General features: G+C 43.5%; 1 protein-coding gene across 1 annotated transcript in view; it reads right to left on the bottom strand.

Moving 5' to 3' along the window:
- ITGA8 (integrin subunit alpha 8) overlaps positions 1–18,276 on the bottom strand; it is a 169,479-nt gene extending 151,203 nt beyond the window's left edge. The window contains exons 1-2 of the mRNA XM_072825691.1: positions 18,071–18,276; positions 17,252–17,385 (exon numbers count right to left, since the gene is read on the bottom strand). Of these exons, the coding sequence (XP_072681792.1) occupies positions 17,252–17,385; positions 18,071–18,276 (340 nt within the window). The remainder of the gene's footprint in view (positions 1–17,251; positions 17,386–18,070) is intronic.
- Positions 18,277–18,714: the final 438 nt, after the last annotated feature.

Raw genomic sequence — 18,714 nt, 5'->3', positions numbered from 1 at the left:
TTGTTGAATGAATATCCAAGTCCCTATCTATTTATTCAGAAATTTGCCTAGGATATTGGTTAATAGGATCTCACTTTCGTTTAAAATAAGATCTGGGGGCCACCTGGTTGGCTCAGCAGGTAGAACGTGCAACTCTTGATCTCAGGGTTGTGAGTTCGAGCCCCATATTGGGTGTAAAGATTACTTAATAAAACCTTTAAAATTAATAAAATATGATCTGGAGGGAAAAAAACCCTAAAGATAAAAATCTAAAGATTTGTAGGCCACACTGGAAATTTTTGATAGGTGGCAACAATTGAATTGGTTTGGCTTGCCCTACATTTCTGGGCTTTGAAGCTACCTCTCTTAAATCGGAAGCTTCAGTCTCTGGGAAATCTGGGTACAAATCCCAGTGGCTGGCAATCCTACTAATGTTTGGTTCCCTTTTCACGGGAATATTCATTTCAGAGTAGGAGTGAGGGAGCATAGAATATGGTGCACATATGGGCTTCTAGCAGATTTTTCTAATCGTTTAGCTTAGTAAAATGGGAGGAATTACAAGAAGTGAAGATGGATCACCATGGGGGAGAGAAGGGAAGAGCTGAAACTGACACAGGTGCAGCAGAACATTCTGGTAGATGGGGGGCGGATTTCTGAAAACTATTTATAGATGAGTCCTTGACCTCCTGCTGGAACACAGTAAGCTTCCTTATACCTTCAGTCATCACTTTAAGTGCACAGCCTTAGGGATTTTCTTAAAGTTGTTGCAGGAGCTGTCCAGACATTTTTAATCAGGAAAAGGGTAAAAAGAAATCTTTAAACGTTTGTTTGTAATCTTTCCCATAATCAAGTGTATGCTGTAAAAGTTTCATTTAAATTGAAACTACATATCTGAGAACAGGGATTACTCCTTTGTAAAATTCAAAATAATACAGCTGGGGCAGGAGAACTCCTTGCCGAAAAGAAACACATCCAAGAAAAGAATCTGGGTTGGTTTTTAGGCCCAGGAAAATTAAACTTCCAAATGTGTGACTCCCAACACCCTAAAAACCGCTATTAAAGAAGGGCTCTGTAGCCTTTGTACTCTTGAGCATCTTATTGTGAACTTTCAAGTATTTGAGGAAGTATCACAAATTCATTTTTGCATGCAATGTTCAAAAAATGGAATTGTAATCATAAATTATAGTGTTATACTTCCCCCCTTGCAGTTTTATTGAGATATAATTGCCAAGCAGCACTGTATAGGTTTAAGGTGTACAGCATCATGGTTTGACTTATATATATCATGAAATGATTACAATAGTAACTTTAGTAAACATCCATTATTCTCACATATAGATAAAAAAAAAGAATTTTTTTTTCCCTGATGGTGAGAAATCTTAGGATCTACTCTCTTAACACCTTTTATATATAACACACAGCAGTGTTAGCCATAGTCCTCCTGCTATACATTCCATCTGCAGGACTTGTTTATCCTATAACTGGAAGTTTGTCCCTTTTGATCACCTTCCTCTAATTCCCCTCACCTCTGGTAACCACAGATCTGATCTCTTTTTCTGAGTTTTTATTCCAGTTGTTGCTATTGTTTTCTCTTTTCACATATAAGTGAGATTTTACAGCATTTCTTTCTGTCTTATTTCACTTAGCATAATGCCCTCATGTTTTGTCCATGTTGTCACAGGTGGCAGGGCTTTCTCCTTTTTAATGGTTGAATAATATTTTGATGTATCTATATACCACATCTTTCTTTGTTGTTGTTGTTAACTGTTTTTACATTTTTTAATTTAAATTCAATTTGCCAACATATAGTATAATACCCAGTGCTCATCCTATCAAGTGCCCTCCTTAGTCCCTGTCACCCAGTCACCCCAGCCCCCCACCTACCTCCCTTTCTGCAACCCTTTGTTTCCCAGAGTTAGGAGTCTCTCATGGTTTGTCTCCCTCTCTAATTTTTCCCACTCAGTTCCCCTTCTTTTATATACCACATCTGTATCCATTCATCTGTTGATGGACAGAAATGTATTATTCTGATTAAATGAATATTCTATATATTTATTTATATATTTATTTGTATACATCATATATGTATACATTGTGCAACTATGTATGTAGAATGCATTCACACCCACACAGACACATAAAAAATAGTATCCCTGCCTCTATTTAGTAGATCAAATCTAAATGCCCTGCCCCCCAGAACATAGGTCTGGAACTCCACACTTGACCTTCCTTCCATTCAGGCAACTCCCTCTCTGTTCCCTATTTAGTCTTATTCCTAGACTTTATACATGATGTTTATTTTTTTATTTTTTTATTTTTAAAAAAAATTTTTAGAGATTGATTGATTGATTGATTGATTTATGATAGACATAGAGAGAGAGAGAGGCAGAGACACAGGAGGAGGGAGAAGTAGGCTCCACGCCGGAAGCCCGACGTGGGACTTGATCCCGGGACTCCAGGATCACGCCCTGGGCCAAAGGCAGGCGCTAAACCACTGAGCCACCCAGGGATCCCCTACATGATGTTTCTTTTGCAAAATTCCTTTCTTCCTTGTTTGCCAACTACTCCAAATCGCTTCCTTAAAACCCTGCCTTGCAGAGTAGAATGGTGGTTACTAGAGGGTTGGGGGGAGGGAGGAAAAGATGAAGGTGTTTAACAGTACAGACATGTAACGAGTAGTAAATAAGCCATAGAGATCTAAGGCACAGTGTAATGAATCTAGTTAATACTACTGTATTTTAACGATGTAATATGATAAATATTGCTTCAGTGGCAATCATATTACAATATATAAACGTATAAAAGTAACATGCTTTTGTTTAATTGAAGTTCGATTTGCCAACATATAGTATAACATCCAGTGCCCATCCCGTCAAGTGCGCCCCTCAGTGCCTGTCACCCAGTCACCCCATCCCCCCTGCCCACCTCTCCTTCTACTACCCCGTGTTTGTTTTTCAGAGTTAAGAGTCTCTCATGTTTTGTCACCCACTCTAATTTTTCCCACTCATTTTCCCTCCTTTCCCCTGTAATCCCTTTCACTATTTCTTATATTCCCCATATGAGTGAAACCAAATGACTGTCCTTCTCCGATTGAAAAGTAACATGCTTTAAGTTGATAAATATTAACATGTTAAATTGATCAAATATAAATAATTAAGCACACAAATGAACTAACTGAATGAATACAAGTGGATGCTACATATTATATCTAAATAGTGAAATGACATAACCAAACTATTTAATAAAATATATCTGTCATCAAAAAAAAACCTGTTTTAAAATGTACAGCCAAAAATTCTTCAAATTGAAATTCTTTCAGATTTTTGCTTTTAATAATTCAAACAATATAAAGAAACTTCTATAAATTATATAAGGCACAAAGTGGAAGATCACTGAATCCTAATCTCTGGACATAGTAGTGGTTAAATTTGGTAAGCCCATCCAAGCATTCAGAGTGTAAGAGGATTCTAGCTCATTCCTCTTGTTTAAGATATTTCTTTTCTTTTCTGGAAATCATGAAAGTTCTATTTTAAATTATTATTTTCATACCACTATTTAAATGTTTGTTCCCATACATAATACTATATAGTTTTCCCGACCTAGACGAGACTATAAATTTTCTGCTATAATTATTTCCACGTCTGTAGTGTCTTGCGAAGAATAAAGATCATATTCCCAACTTGATGTTTAACAATCAATAGTGCCTAGCCAGTGTTCTTCAGACATTTGTTCAGCAATAATACAAATGGGTTTTCTACATCATCGGATATTATTTGAAATGTTTGTCACATACCAGTTAACTCAGGTCATATGTAAGGTTCATTCTAGAAATACATATGGACTTTTGTTGGTTCGATGCAAGTGATTTTATGGGTGGATATTCTGCTAGTTTGTATGATGGAGCTGGGGGAGCAAATGTTAAATAAGTGAAAGATTCATCTCTCTGAAGGGAAATGGTAAGCCATCTCTGGCAGATCAGATTAAAAACAAAATAAAACAAAAACAAAACTCCCCTAGTACTATGTGAAAGTCTGAAAGGCAGAGCTGGGTATAGTTGAACTGTATGGAGACATCACCTTTGACCTCATCTGCTCCAACACGCTCCACTCATCTGCACTGGCTAGAACAGTTTTCTCTTTCATCTCACCCGTGCCTGGGACAGACACACAGCCCACACAGGCACATCCACATGCACACACATCACTCTTCAGCTCTGACCTTTAGTGATGCCTTCTCTGAACAGCTGTCCCTGATACACACAAGTCCCCCTCCAGGCAGGGATAGGAGCTTTCTTCAGCACACCTAAAACCTTCACGCTCTGCTATTACAGACTCCCGCTGCCAGACCCTGATGCTCTCATCCCTTGGGCTTGAACGTCACAAGGTTAGAGAGCACGTCTGTTTTGTTTGCTATATATACCTAGTAAAACAGTAGCCCCGCGAACCAAGCCAGGTGCTTGGCCTGCATCCTAGGCAATCAGCAATGCTGCACTCCCAAACTCCATTCCCTAGGCAGTTCCTGATCCTTCCAAAGGCCTCTCAAGTGCATCTGTTTCTTTCCATACCTGTTGCCACTTCCGTAGCTGTGACCACCATTTCTTTAGCCTCAGTTTCTGCAACAGCCTCCTGACTGGTTTCCCTTCCTGCAGGTTTGCCACTTACAAATTCATTCTCTGTCCTAAAGCAGAATTCTCTTGCCAGCACCATCTCTTCATTCCCAAACAGTGATTTCCTTCAAGCTCCTTGCATTCCTCAGGCTTTCTCTCAGCCCTAGATTTTCTCACACCTGAAATAATTACCTGGTCTCCAAAGTCTGGGCCAGAGACACAGCTGGGGAACCGACAAGTCTCCCTACGGCTTCTATGTCACCTTCAGATTGGCAGGAGCACAGCATGCTTCTGTTTAGTGCCCAACAATTTATTTGCTTCAAGAAGTAATGAAAACCTCTCAGCATGGGAATCTCAGGAAGCAGATTAAATGACATAAATCTCTTCAATATGACCTCAAAGCAATGCTTTTAAATACAGGATATGATTGGGTTTCAGGATGAAGGCTGTATAAACTTGCCTCCCAATAGCGCTTGAAAATGTATTTACACTAACTCCTGTCATATGCTTGCATTTCCTTGGGATCTCATCTCTGTTGCCAGAAGATGTAGTAAAAAGGATCCCAACCATTCGTTTAACAAAATGGTTCATTTTGTGGTTAAAATGAAGGAATCACCATTCCCAATGTCACATAAAATAGGCATCTCAGAATGCAAACTTTCTGTATCTGCAGCGTATCCTCACAGAAGATTAATACTCCGGATGGAATTGCTCTCTGGGAAATCTCAAATCCTATTCCAAATGAGTAGCACCACACCGTAAGGTGGGCAAAGGCAAAAGTTTATTCCTTCCACAAAAAAATTCAGAATTAAACATTTGCACGGTCCCTGCACACTGTCTGCTGATCAATCCCGTGGCATCCCTACTCATTTCATTCCACCTTGGGGACTACTCTTCACACTTCTTCAATCTCCTAACCTTCTCATGCTCAGCTGATAACCTTGCTTCTTATTTCAAGGAGAAAATGCAAGACATGAGCAAGGTCATTTTCTTCCTCCTGTCTCCAGACCTGCCAACCTGTCTCAGTGGTGCCCTCACTGTGCCGTGTCCTGTCACTGAGGAAGAGCTGCCCTTGTGTCCCTCCATCTGTGTCCCACACCCCCTTTTCCAGCTTCTTGGGACTTTGTTTCAGCAGGTTCCCTTCTCTTTTGGTCACTGTTGCTTCCCTTTTAGCGGGATGACTCCCAATAGACTGTAAACATGCTGTAGTATCTTCTCAATGACTACATTTCTCTCATCCCATATACAGTAAAAGTCCTCGGTCCTTGTGGTCCCCATTGGTCCTCTCCTATTCTCTCTTGACAACTCCACCACAACCACTTTTATTTTTATCAACAATAACTTCCGGTTGCCAAAGCAAATGTTCTCCATTTCTGTCCTCACTTCACTCCACCTCACAAGGCTTGCCTCACTGGCTTCATAACTTCTTCTAACTCAATGGTCCTCCTTCTCATCTTCCTCAATTCTCCAATATTTCTCCAACTGCCAGGGTGCCCCAGGACTTAATCTCAACCTTGATCTCCCCCTTCTTACTCCCTTCCCTCTTCTCTTGGCTGTGCTTTGCTACCCGCCCCCCTCCATATTCACTCTCCCAGGTGTGATCCTAAATATCACCCAAATACTCACAACTTCTAAACCTCAGTCTCCAAGCCTCCTGCTTGAGCTCCAACTTTACTGATCCACCTTCCCATGTGACCTCACCTAGATGTCGAATAAGCAGCTCAAATTTCACCCATTTGGATTCAACTCCAGTTGAACCCCAGATCCAATCATTTTTCAACCCTAACTGCTATCACCCAACCCAAACCATACGTCTCTGTTAGTGGACGAGGCGGGAGAATCTTCCATCTGGTCTCCTTCCTTGCCTACAGTCTGCTAAACTGATCCCTGGAAAAACGTAACTCAAATTATCTTACCTGTCTACTCAAAACCACCAGTGGCTGCCCATCACTCCTTGAATAAAATCCAAAACCCTGCCCCTGGCCTCTAAGGTACTTGCCAATATACTTGGTTCTCTGGTCTCATTTTCTGTAACTCTTTCCCTGACTTATTTCAATCCAGCCCAGTGGCTTCCATCTCCCAAGGACGCCCTCATCTCCAGATTTTAACAATGACTTCGCTGCAAGCCTGGAACACTACCCAATCCTCAATACTGTTTCATTCCCTCCTTCACGTAATTTAGATTCTTGCTCAGATATACTCCCTCCTCAGTAAAACTCAAATCACCTAGAGTAAGCAAAATAAGAGCCCCCCAGAGTGTTTACATCTTCACCACCCCCAAACCTGTGAGTATTTTAGGTTGCATGGCAAAGGGGAATGAGGGTTGTTAAGCAGTTGACAAAGAGATTATCCTGGATTATTCAAGTGGGACCACAGTCATAACAAAGATACTTCAGAGTGGAAGATGGAGGCAGGAAAGGAGGGCCAGAGACATGGCAGTGGGAGGATGACGCCTGACATTGCTGGTTTTGAAAATGGAAGAGGGCCATGAACCAAGAAATGTGAGCAAATCTCTGGAAAGTGGAAAAATCAAGGAAACAACTCTGCCAACACCTATTTTCTACATTGGCCTCCAGAACCGTAAGTTAATCAGTTTGTGTTGTTTAAAGTCAGTAAATGTGTGGTAATTTGTTACAGCAGCTCCAGAAAAATAATACCCACCCAATATAAAATAAAAAAATGGGTACACACAGACACCACTCATTGTCCCTTTGGTCTTACCTTCCTTTTCCCCCAGTTTGTCATTGGCTATGCTCTGTAAATGCCCCAAGGGGAGTTGGGCTCCATTCATGGCCACACTTCTATTGTTCAGAATAATATCTTCTTGTAGAAAGTTGCGAAAACTCCTCTTGTCACTGAAATTTGATTTTATTGTTTGCTAACATGAAGCTTTACTTTCAACTCCATTGTTGTCTTAAGATAATATTTTCATAACTAAGGTAAGTTAAAATTTACTGAAAGGTGCTTTGAGTGGGAAAAGACATTATGATTTAATAGCATGTCCACCAAGGAGCCTGATTGAAAGGATGAAGGGCATTCAATCTTCTCAGACAATACTTGTGGTAGAGAATGGAGTCCAGATGGATCAGGTTAAGGACTGATTTTCTGGTACAAAGTTTTACTCATATCTTTGTATCTGCTGACAGAAACACCTGCATTTCCTTGCCATGTGTCCGCTCTCTACCATAAGTGTGAGGGTTGGGATTGTAGTCCCAAAGAACCATGCCATTTCAGTGTCCCCACAAAATATGTCCTACAAGAGACATCCATTAGGGATAGAAGAAACACCAGTTTTAATCACATTTTTCAAAGACAGCAGCCTCTATTGCATTTCCTATCTGGTATTCTTTTAAAGGTTGTAGATACAGTTTTGTTAGGTGTGGATTTAAAAAAGTGTGAAATAAGTTGGCATGGCCTGCTTTCACCTACCAAATGTGAGGAGAAGCCGTAAATGTCAATTCTAGGCAGAAGCTTTAACAGACAATGTGTAATTTTCCACCTGCCCTTACAGTTGGGGTGATCTTGAAAGCACATGTCAATAAGGAACCTCCATTAGCCTGGATCCTTCAGTGGCTTGAATAAACAGAGCCAGCCTCCTTACCAACTCATATTAAACACACAACGTGAGCAAGCGATATACCTGGGTTGTTTGAAACAAGAGATCTGAACTCATTTGTTACTACAGTAATACCTGAGTATGTTTTGGCCTAAGAAATGTGAAGATAAATAGTGACAGCCAATAAGTGCTCTATCCTGTGAATCCTGTGGGTTTCCTTAGTTCATGAATTCTCAGTGCCATTCCTAGGAGTACTTACGTCGTAAGTCTTATAGAGGCTTGCTCTGAAAGCAAGGTTTATAAGATGGTTAACTTTATGTGTCAACTTGAATGGCTCAAGATATTTGACTAAACATTATTTCCGGGTATGTCTGTGTGAGGGTGTTTCCAGATGAAACTAGCATTTGAATTGGTAGGATCTGCACAGTGGTTTGCCCCATGAGCAGCCCCTTATTGTGAAACACTCTAGAAACTGTCATATCAGACCATCAAGTCTATGAGGATTGATTCAGGGACAATCGAAAATGAAAACAGGCAATACTTCTGCATCTTCTTATTTTTACATATATAACTGTTACTGAAAACATCCTTGCTCTTCAATATTTGGAAACAAAAGTACCCATACAAAAATAGTGCATTTTAAAACTCTACTCAATCTTCACAACACTTCAGTGAACTCGGTAACTTCATTTAGAAGTTTTTGCATGTTTATTTTTACCACTATTTTCCCTGATCATAAATAAATACCTGTCCATGGTTTTGAAAATGAGGTTAAAAAATATATTTAGGGGATGCCTGGGTGGCTCAGCAGTTTAGCGCCTACTTTCGGCCCAGGGCGTGATCCTGGAGTCCCAGGATTGAGTCCTGCATCGGGCTCCCTGCATGGAGCCTGCTTCTCTCCCTCTGCCTATGTCTCTGCCTCTCTGTGTGTGTCTCTCATTAATAAATAAATAAAATCTTTAAAATATATATGTATATATTTAGGAAAAGAAGAAAAACCCAATTTTAATTATATTTCGCAAAGATAGCTTCTCATCACCTATCCCTTCTTGCATTCTTCGACAGGTCTAGATACAATTTTGAATTTTATGTTTTTCACTTAACATTAAAATAAAACCATTTCCCATAGTGATTAGGCCATAATTTACTTGACTATTCATATTTAGGATATTTGAAAACATTACTCTTCAGTGTTTATGCCTCCTTTCTTCTAAAAAAAGGATTGGCAGCAACTTCAGAATTAACGTCTAAAACATTTTTCCCATTGGGAATGGCAGGAAGAAAGAAGCCAGAAGTACCAGAAAATCATTACTGGGAGAGAAGATGCTCCGGATGGTTAAGGAAGAGTCACCAGGACATGGGCCCAGGGAGACCAGGGATATGTGTATGTGTGTGTGTGTGTGTGTGTGTGTGTGTGTGTAGGTAATACATACTTGAGAGATACCCAGTGCTCTAACATATTGTGCTAAAGACATAAGTTAGGCAGCCTGGGTGGCTCAGCAGTTTAGCGCTGCCATCAGCCCAGGGCCTGACCCTGGAGACCCGGGATCGAGTCCCACGTCGGGCTCCGTGCATGGAGCCTGCTTCTCCCTCTTTCTGTGTCTCTGCCTCTCTCTCTCTCTCTCTCTCTCTCTCTCTCTGTTTCTCATGAATAAATAAATAAAACCTTAAAAAAAAAAAAAAGACATAAGTTGTGTAGGCGGTGTGGCAAGATGGAGACATCTGAACAAATCATAGGGATTAACAACCAAGACACATGTGAGATGGAGCCATAACCTGACTGGGGGAGTTGGCTTCACCCCCTACACCTGGAAACTAAGGCAGATGCATGCAGAGGCTTTTGCAATATCCTATAATCTGTGTCTGTACTCAGATAGCAGAGGTAAAGAAAAGAATTGAACTAATGTTAAGGTATGCATGCCCTGAGGGTGGTTGCGCTGATTGAGATAACTACGGTAAGCATTTGAAGCAAGGTCTCCTTAGTGTAATGACTACCAATGAGGGGTCCCATGCCTGGATTTCCTGTAGGGATAATATTACACAAGGATGATGCTTCATTGCCAAGATTTACTCTTACTCAACATGTTTTCATTCACAGTTCTCTTACCAACATTCTCTGAACATATAATCCTTTAAAGAATGATAAAGAAGGTCCTACATGATGATCTGACCAATTGCTCCCTCTTACTTAGAGGCAGTAGCCTAAGCTCTTCAAGGGTAAGATGTGTCTCCTTATGCTGCCAGTTATTATTACATCAGACCTTCCCATAGTCCGGAAGCTTAAAGACCACATGCTCATAGCAATGGCCACAAAACCAAATTGAATCCCCACACCGAATATATAACTCTCTAGCATTCTTCATAAAGATTTTCTCTCTCATTTTCTCTTTCATTTACAATCATTAAGATTCACTCTTGGTGATACAGAGTTCTATGAGTTTTAACAGATACACACAGCCATGTATCCACCACCAACATCAACATGTAGAAAGTTCCTTTGTGTGCCCACCCCCTACTTCTCAAACTCCCTTGTTCTGCCTCTTTGGCTCCACACCTACTTCCCCCCTCCATTGCCTGGCATTTTTACAAAGATTTATTTGGAACCTATGCCTTGTTTCTACTAAAAACAATTAAAAGGGTAAATGGTCATTTTAACCAATGTTTATGGATCTAGGAAATTTGGCACACCTTTGAGGCCATATACAAAATATCAGAGCTCCAGCAACTGATCTTTCTGTAGGACTGAGTTTTAGTTCCATTTCTTTCAAACTGGTGTGGGAGCTACCTGGCTAAAGTCCAATGGAATAACACCGTATTAAAGCATTATGTATTAGGTAGATTATTTTAAGTATAAATCACCTCCTGGTGAATCGTGATTTGCTTATATACCTTAAATAACCATAATAGAATTAAAATTATTCTAAATCTATTTTAGGGTTTCATTACATAGGTGCACCCTGCTTGATGCATTAAATATGTTTGTAAGGATATACTGAAAGTGAATTTTGAAAATTACTTTTTTTTCTAGGTGTTTTTAATAGGATCAATAATTAGTCTATCTGTCTTCCTCAAAAAATCTGTGTTTGTGGGTCTGGATAGTGTCAGTCAGAGCACATGTGATTTGAGCTTTTTTTGGATAATATTGGCAACACTCTTCCTCAACACAGTGTGCACAGATACAGGGCTCTTTATACACAACAGGTAAAGTTTGAATGCACACATCTCAACTGGTCACATTATAGGTCCTAGTGCTTTTTTCTGCTTTCAGGATACTTTTAAGATAATTTCCTACATTTCTCCCAGAATACTGCAGCAGCTACTGCTACGGGCTATTCCCGCCAAGAGCCTGGAAGCCAGTTCCATGGCACAGACTTCTAGTTTCTTGAAAGAATTTTGCAGATTAGGCAACAGGCGCCTAATGCTCATACTGCTCAACTAGCCGTAGAGCAGATCTGTTTCCCATTTCTAGTTAGAGTTTCAAGGACTTCCTTTTTCTAATTGCTTCCTCGGTTGCTATGTGCTGTAGGGACCACTGCCTCCTCCCTTCTCATATCAGACCTCGGTTGCATTTTGTCTCATGGAAGGCTGAGCCATTTGGGAGAAGCTTAGGGATGCTGGATGCATCTGGCTGGGTGGCGTGTCAGGTGTGGTTGCCACCATGAGTTGCTCCCAGAAACGTGAACCATCCAGCAAAACCACCCTCCGTGGATTCCGTGAGATCAGCAATGAACATATATGTATGTGCACACACACACACATTCTGATTAGCAGCACTTGTACTAATTATTGCATTATTAATTCTTAATAGAGCAATTCTAAATATTAATTCTTAATATTTGGGCTGCCTCCCCACCTTTTCCACTTCCAGCTCAACCCCCCAAAGCCCAGATTTCTGCTGTCCATGAGTTTTGTCACATTTGTGTTATTTCCTCTGTCATTTATTTGATAGCTCTGACCTACATTTTTCTTCTCTTTGTTCCTGAACAAAACCTGATTTCTTTCTGAGGAAGTTGGAAAAAGCAAGACTTATGTGACCAATATGTTTCCCAACCCTCACATGAGAAAAGGGGCACACCCAATATTATCAAAAAAGCAACCCTTGTACCAGTCACAGCGCCAGATGCTTTAAGCTGCTTCTTATTGTGGGCTCACTTAACACAAAATAAAACAGACCCCCAACACAAAGGCTTCCGGTCCCCAAGCTAAAACACGATTCTAAGCAAAATCTTACCATTTCAGAGCTTTGAAATATCCTAAAGCAAACTGTCTTCCATTTTAAGGTTCCGTGTTGTTGTTGTTGTTGTTTTAAGCACAAAGATATTAAATGAAGGCCAGGCCAATTCTAGGACTTTTTCTCAGATGACTTCCAAATCTCAATGGCACCGCCCACCTCTTCCTGTTCATTCTTTATGTGGGTCCCTAATTGCCAGTGGTTCCCAGCTGTCTTGCCTCACCATTACTTTTAGGGTTATGACGATTTTCATTCTTAATTGAGCACATGCCATTATCTTTCTCCTCAAAATGTTTCATTTGCATATTTAAAATAATCAGATATTTGCACACTATGCCTTTGCCACTATTGTTGCAATTTGCCTTTCATCAGTCCAAAGAGGAGGCTCTATTCATTCTGTTTCATCTCTCCCCCTTTTAGCAGAAGCGCTGTAATCTAGCAGTTTTATTCACCCCACACATGGGTTTGGAAAATGTAGGGGGAAAAAAAAAAAAGATGAAATGAACCTTGGAGTAGATTTAGAAAGGAGAGGCACGAATTTGGCAGATGTGATGTTTTAAATTGTTGGAGACACGGGGCACAGTTTGGACGGTTCTTGAGGCAAAAGTGAAAGAAATCAATTTGGTGAAGGGGGGGAATTTTATTCTAGTGAAGTAAGAGGGAAAGACAGAAGGGAGATGAGAGAAGTGCTTTTTTGCAACCACTTGATTTTGTACAGAGCAGGAAAATTATCTACTCTTTGCACTTTGCACCTCCCCCACTGCCATATGCTTCCCTAAGGTTTCCTTCCTCCGTACTTGAAAGGACCACAGATTTTAATAGTATTCATGCATTTGAAGTGCTAGGCTACCCCTGGCTTCCTGGTTTAGCATTTACGATGAGAAGTAATTTTTAAAATCCAAGTTATATGAGAAGGTAAAAATAAAACAGAGGATTATTTAGTGAAAAGAAAACCTAACTAAATGGAAGTTTAAGAAAGAAAAAAGGCAGGTGACCTTACATAAACTGAAGTTCAAGATCACAACCAGATTCAGAGACTAAATTATAGGCCAGCCTCCCTCAGTGCCTAGGTGAGAGTTTTTTTAGGTCACCCCCATGAACACTAAGTTGTAGACACCCCAGGGGCCTGAGCAAGTTGAAACAATGTCATTAAAAGGTCCGATTTAGGGCAGCCCCGGTGGCTCAGCGGTTTAGCGCTGCCTTCGGCCTAGCACATGATCCCAGAGACCTGGGATCGAGTCTCATGTCGGGCTCCCTGCATGGAGCCTGCTTCTCCTTCTCCCTCTGCCTCTGTCTCTCATGAATAAATAAATACAATCTTTAAAAAAACAAAAAGGTCCGATTTACATATAAGGCCCCGAATTCAGATGTAATAGTAAAGCCACACGGAGAAAAGACAGAGAAAGAAGTCATTACTCTCTTCTCAATCTAATACTTACTTACGCGTAGCCAAGACATCCCGCTCTATTACGGGAGCATCAGCTCGTGGCTGTTCAGCACTCAGAGCCACTACTTTGTCAAGCAGGGAAATTTTCCTCCTCTTTGGGACAACTGTCCATTGCTGCCTGCAGGCAGAGATTAAGACAGGAGGCAGCTGACTGGGGACACTGAGGGGACCCGGCGTGCTGTGAGGGGCTGGGGCAAACCAGGGGCAGGCCCAACCCATCATTCCCATCAAGACAAAGTCTCCTTCTATAACCTCTGCTTTCTACAACCTTCCACCTGAACTGCTTTTCTCTTCTAGATCTTCTCTGGAAGATCAATGACACTGGATTTGCCAAGGTAACTGGGGGCTGAGGGGATGGAGGTGGGGAAGGCAGGGCCAGCAGCAGCTCAGCTTCACAGGATCCGCTCCTGAATTTGTGCGCTAGTGGGACCCATCGTCTCCCACGCTGGAAGGAAGGCAGGGTGAAGAGGCAGGCGGGCTCCGGGTGTGGCAGGCTGGCCTTTTCTCCCACCCCACATCTCCTGCTGACCCCCGTGTGGTCTTGCACGTAACTTTTTTTCCAGCACCTTTGAGATCAGTTTCCTTATTCATAAAATGCGGTTTATGGATTATCAGTAAGGTGCATAAGTGACTGGTACGTAGTAGGTGATCCGTGAGTGTCAAGCAGGTGGTTAACACTGACCGGACCCGAGTCAGCAACACCTGCGTGTCTGCCTTTCATCTTTGGTTCCAAGGTCACACGGTGCCCAAAGAACGGGGACTTGGCACTGCAAATAGTTGCACTGCCCCTCGCTGCCCCCCTCTCCCTCCCAGCTTCGCAGCAAATGGTAGCCACTGTCTGGGGCGCCCGCCTGGATAAAGACATTGGTGGAAATGATGTGTGTTGTGCGCTAGCACCCACTCAGTAGCCAGCATGGACCTGGGGTCCTCGGGTTCCTTTTGCCCCATGGTTCCCAGGACGTTCCCAACAGCAGCCAAGGTTCCTGGGCCCACAGTACCCCCTGATGGCTAACACGGGGAACTTTCTTTTCTCAAAGATCCTTCTCAGTAGGACTCCTCCAAGCTTTCACAGCTCACTGCTTTGCTCCTTCCATCAAGGACCATTCATTTCTCACCAACGTGTGGCTTCCTCTGCTTTGCTTCTTTTGTTACCCTCATTTTTTTTGTTTTTTGCTCAATTGTTTCAGAAACATCTACCTCCCTCCCTGTTTCTTCTCCTTATTTTGTTCCATTTCTGAATCCTCAAATCCCTACTGTTAACAGTTGCTAAGTATAGTAATAAGATGAGGGCATCTATCTATCAAAAAAAAATCCAAAAAACCTCCATTCACTTAGAAGTAAAATAAGATATAGTGTAGAGCCAGCAGCATTAATCTCTAGAGCTCTTTGAGACATCCAGATGCATTCCTCTGAACTTGTACAGAAGATGCCATTCACCCCTGACTCTTTCTCCAAGTAACACTGATCTTTTTTGACATCTTTATTATTTTCCTATCTATTTAATTGCTAAAACTGTGCTAGTTTGTCCCCTAAGGTTTCACTACAACTATAATTCAGCTACAATAAGGGTTAAGTGCATTCTTGTGGGCTCTTCTGGAAACCAACGCACAATCTTTCAGCATTAGTTCTCCATGGGAAAGTGAATTCAAATCTGCAAGCAGTTGCTCTAGGAGGAACTTTTGGAAAATTTACCTATTATAATTTTTGGTTGCGAGTGTTCAGTTTTTAAAAATTCATATTGAGGTCTGCATTCTCTGGTTTTCATCTGTTAAACCATGACATCTACTGGGATTAGTTTTTAGAAAGGTATTCAGATGTGACTTATCTGGGCAGACATCGGTTCTTCTTTTATCAAAGGAAAAATATACTAACCAGATCCTGATTTGGTATGTTATGGGAATGTTCTAGCAGGTTATAAAATTCATGTCCATGACTATAGATTGCTTCTTGGTAAAAATACATGAACATATTTTAAAGTGTAAATACTTATTTCCCTTAACTTAAACTCAAATAGTACTATTGATTTATGTCTTTATTTACCAAGGCTTAAGTTTAAAGACTTTTAAAAACACAAATGGTTTTGATATGGATTATTAAAAATGCCACTAATTTTATAAATCAGGATTATATAAAATCTATTCTCAAACTGGAGATAGGTCTGTAATCAGAAGCATTTAGAAGACCAATTGAACAACCAGTTAAAAGATTTCTTTTGCAAAATAACATCAGATGGCTTAATTTTTCTAATTTCTAACATATTTTAAAGTAAAAGCTTACAAAAACTGGTACAGACTGAGTTACTTAATAAAATGGTAAATGAGCTACTATGACTATTTATAGATACATATGAAAAACATAATTTTGAAAATGCTTTTATGAAGCATTTTCCTAATTTGGTCATAATTCAAGGTAAGCCTTGCAAAGGATTTTTTTTTCTTTGAAATAGTTTCCATATAGATAGAATCAAAATTATTTTCTCTTTTAAAACAGAAAATTGCAAATCGGTTATAGTAGCAGGTAATACCATCCATCCGACTCCATCAAAACGCTGTGAAAATGGATTTTCTACATACATTCTGAATGCACACTAATGTAACAATGATGAAGAATGATGTCATAAAAACAGTTGTGTGGCGCAAAAGGAATTTTAAATGATCATCAAAGAAGATTATTTGAGTCCGCATTTTTCTGAAAAGAGATATTTGGTTTCTGATAATGTCTACCTTTTGAATGCATAAAGTTTTAGAGGTACAAATTAAAACATTCAGCGTTAATGTTTTTGAAAGCATTACGTTCAAAATTATTTTCTCAGGACCCAAAGAGAAAACACCAGAGGAAACCTAACCAGCCTGAATTGGTTAAAATGTATTTTCCCTTTAATTAAATAAGAAACATCTGTCTAGGGATTTTGGAAATGAATGTAATCCATCTACACTCTGCCTGGACTAGTTTGCATCCAATGTCCAATATTTTGAAAGAAAATTCTTTCTTTCTGTAAAGAATTAAACAGCAACATGGAGCGATGTCTGAGTCCATAGCAGCTGAGTCTTGCCTCCGGAGTTTGGGCACAGGACATGTTAAGGATCTGTCTTTTCCCAGGTCTGTCCTTGGGGAGCAACCAAACTCTCTCCACCATCAAGGTTAGGGTGGAACATCTGTATTTCTTCAAAGCATCCCCTCACCCCGAAACTGCTCATCTTGGGACAGCAAGGAAACAGAAGTTACCAGGACGCATCCCGGGTTCCCTCTCTGGGGTTCACCCTACATTCCACCACCTCCCTCCCCTTTCACTCAGTCTTAAGCCGATTTCTCTAGGGACCCGGACGGCCCACAACACAGACTCCTCCATCGCAAGGTGGGGAGGTAACTGCACGCCTGGCTCTGCTTCTTTGAAACCGGGAGCCACCGTCGAGAATGACAAAAGTCACTTACTGGTGTTGTCAAACGGTATCTGCTTGCACCGCGCAGACCCCTGGGCGGGCCAGGGACAGTAGTAGACGGCTCCCCCTTCCACGATGTCGGGCTGGCTGGTGTTGGCTTTGGGCGCCCCCACCAACACGCTGGCCCTGCGAAGGGCGTGGAGAAAAGTCACTCCTTGGGCACCGCACAGGCGTGCGCGCGCGACGCCGTCTCCCCGAGACCAGGGTGGGGGCCCGGGGTGGGGGTCGGGGCGCAGAGACGGACTCGGGGTGGAGAGCGACTGTCAAACCTGATTTCCTATTGGAAACCTACCGGGCGTCTGAAAAAATGGTTTTGCAGAGGGGGTGCAACTAGTCCTAGTTCTTCTCTAGGTGGAGCTCTGCATACAGCGGGAGGCCAGAAGGGGCTTGGCGGGGAAGCGAAGGACAGAGCCGGCTGCCCGGGGCCCACGGCGCCCGCGCCCCGACGCTCGGTTACCGCAGGCTGTGCGCGAACAGCCGTGCTGCGGCGTCGCTGTAACCGGCTCCAGCCGCCCCTTCGCAGGATGCTCGAGTCCCGGGGGCTCCCCAGGACTGGCGTTGCCTGTGCAAGCGGCACGTCTCCGGCTCTAGGTGCACAAGGCACATGTAGCCTGGAAGGGGGCCCCCAAGAGCGCCGCGGGATGGAAGCTCAGGGACGTCCTCCGCTCGGGCTGCGGGACAGGCACGGGGACAGGCGCGGGGACAGGCGCGGGGACAGGCGCGGGTGCCCCCCACCCCCACCCCCACCCCACCCCGGGCAGGCGCGCGGGGACCCCACCTGCGGCCGCACCCCCCGCGCCGGGCCACTTACGTGCGAGCGGCAGGTACGTGGAAGTCCACGGCGTAGCCGAAGTAGCTGCCCTCGGGGCCGCTGTACACCGTGAGCGTGTCCGCGTCCAGGTTGAACGCCCGCGAGCCCGGCGCCCGCAGCGCGCCCAGCGCCGCCGCCAAGCACCAGAGGGGCGCGAGCCGCGGCGCCCGGCAGCCCCGGGGACGGCGGCGGCGCCCGGCAGCCATGGCCCTGCGCGCCTGCGGGTGCGCGGAGGCAGCGGGAGCCCGAGACGCCGGGCCGGCGCGGCCGCGCTGACAGCCCCGCGTTCCGCCGCCCGCCCCCCGCCCCCCGCGCGCTCGGGGGCCGGCCGCCGCGGTGCCAGCCCTCCCCGGCCGCGGGACCGGCCCGGCGCGCTCCGGCGCCCCCTAGCGGCGGGCCCCGCCCCCGCGCCCCCGCCCCCGCCCCGCGCCCCCGCCCCGCGCCGCGGCCCCCGCCCCCCTCGCCCCCCTCGCCCCCCTCGCCCCCGCCGCCCCGCCGCCCCCGCCTGCCGCGCCGCTGCTGTCGCGTCTCTCCGACGCCCCGAGGGTCGCTCGAGCCAACCGGGCCACTGCGTTGGGGAGCTGTCCGCGCCCCCCCGCGCGCGGGAGGAGAGGATGCTCCAGTCTCCCCAAAATGGAAGAATG

This window comes from Canis lupus, chromosome 5 (genome assembly GCF_048164855.1).
Source record: "Canis lupus baileyi chromosome 5, mCanLup2.hap1, whole genome shotgun sequence".
Classification (NCBI taxonomy): Eukaryota; Metazoa; Chordata; class Mammalia; order Carnivora; family Canidae; genus Canis; species Canis lupus.
Note: the sequence above shows the minus strand (reverse complement) of the source record. Positions and strands in the feature narration are given on the sequence as shown.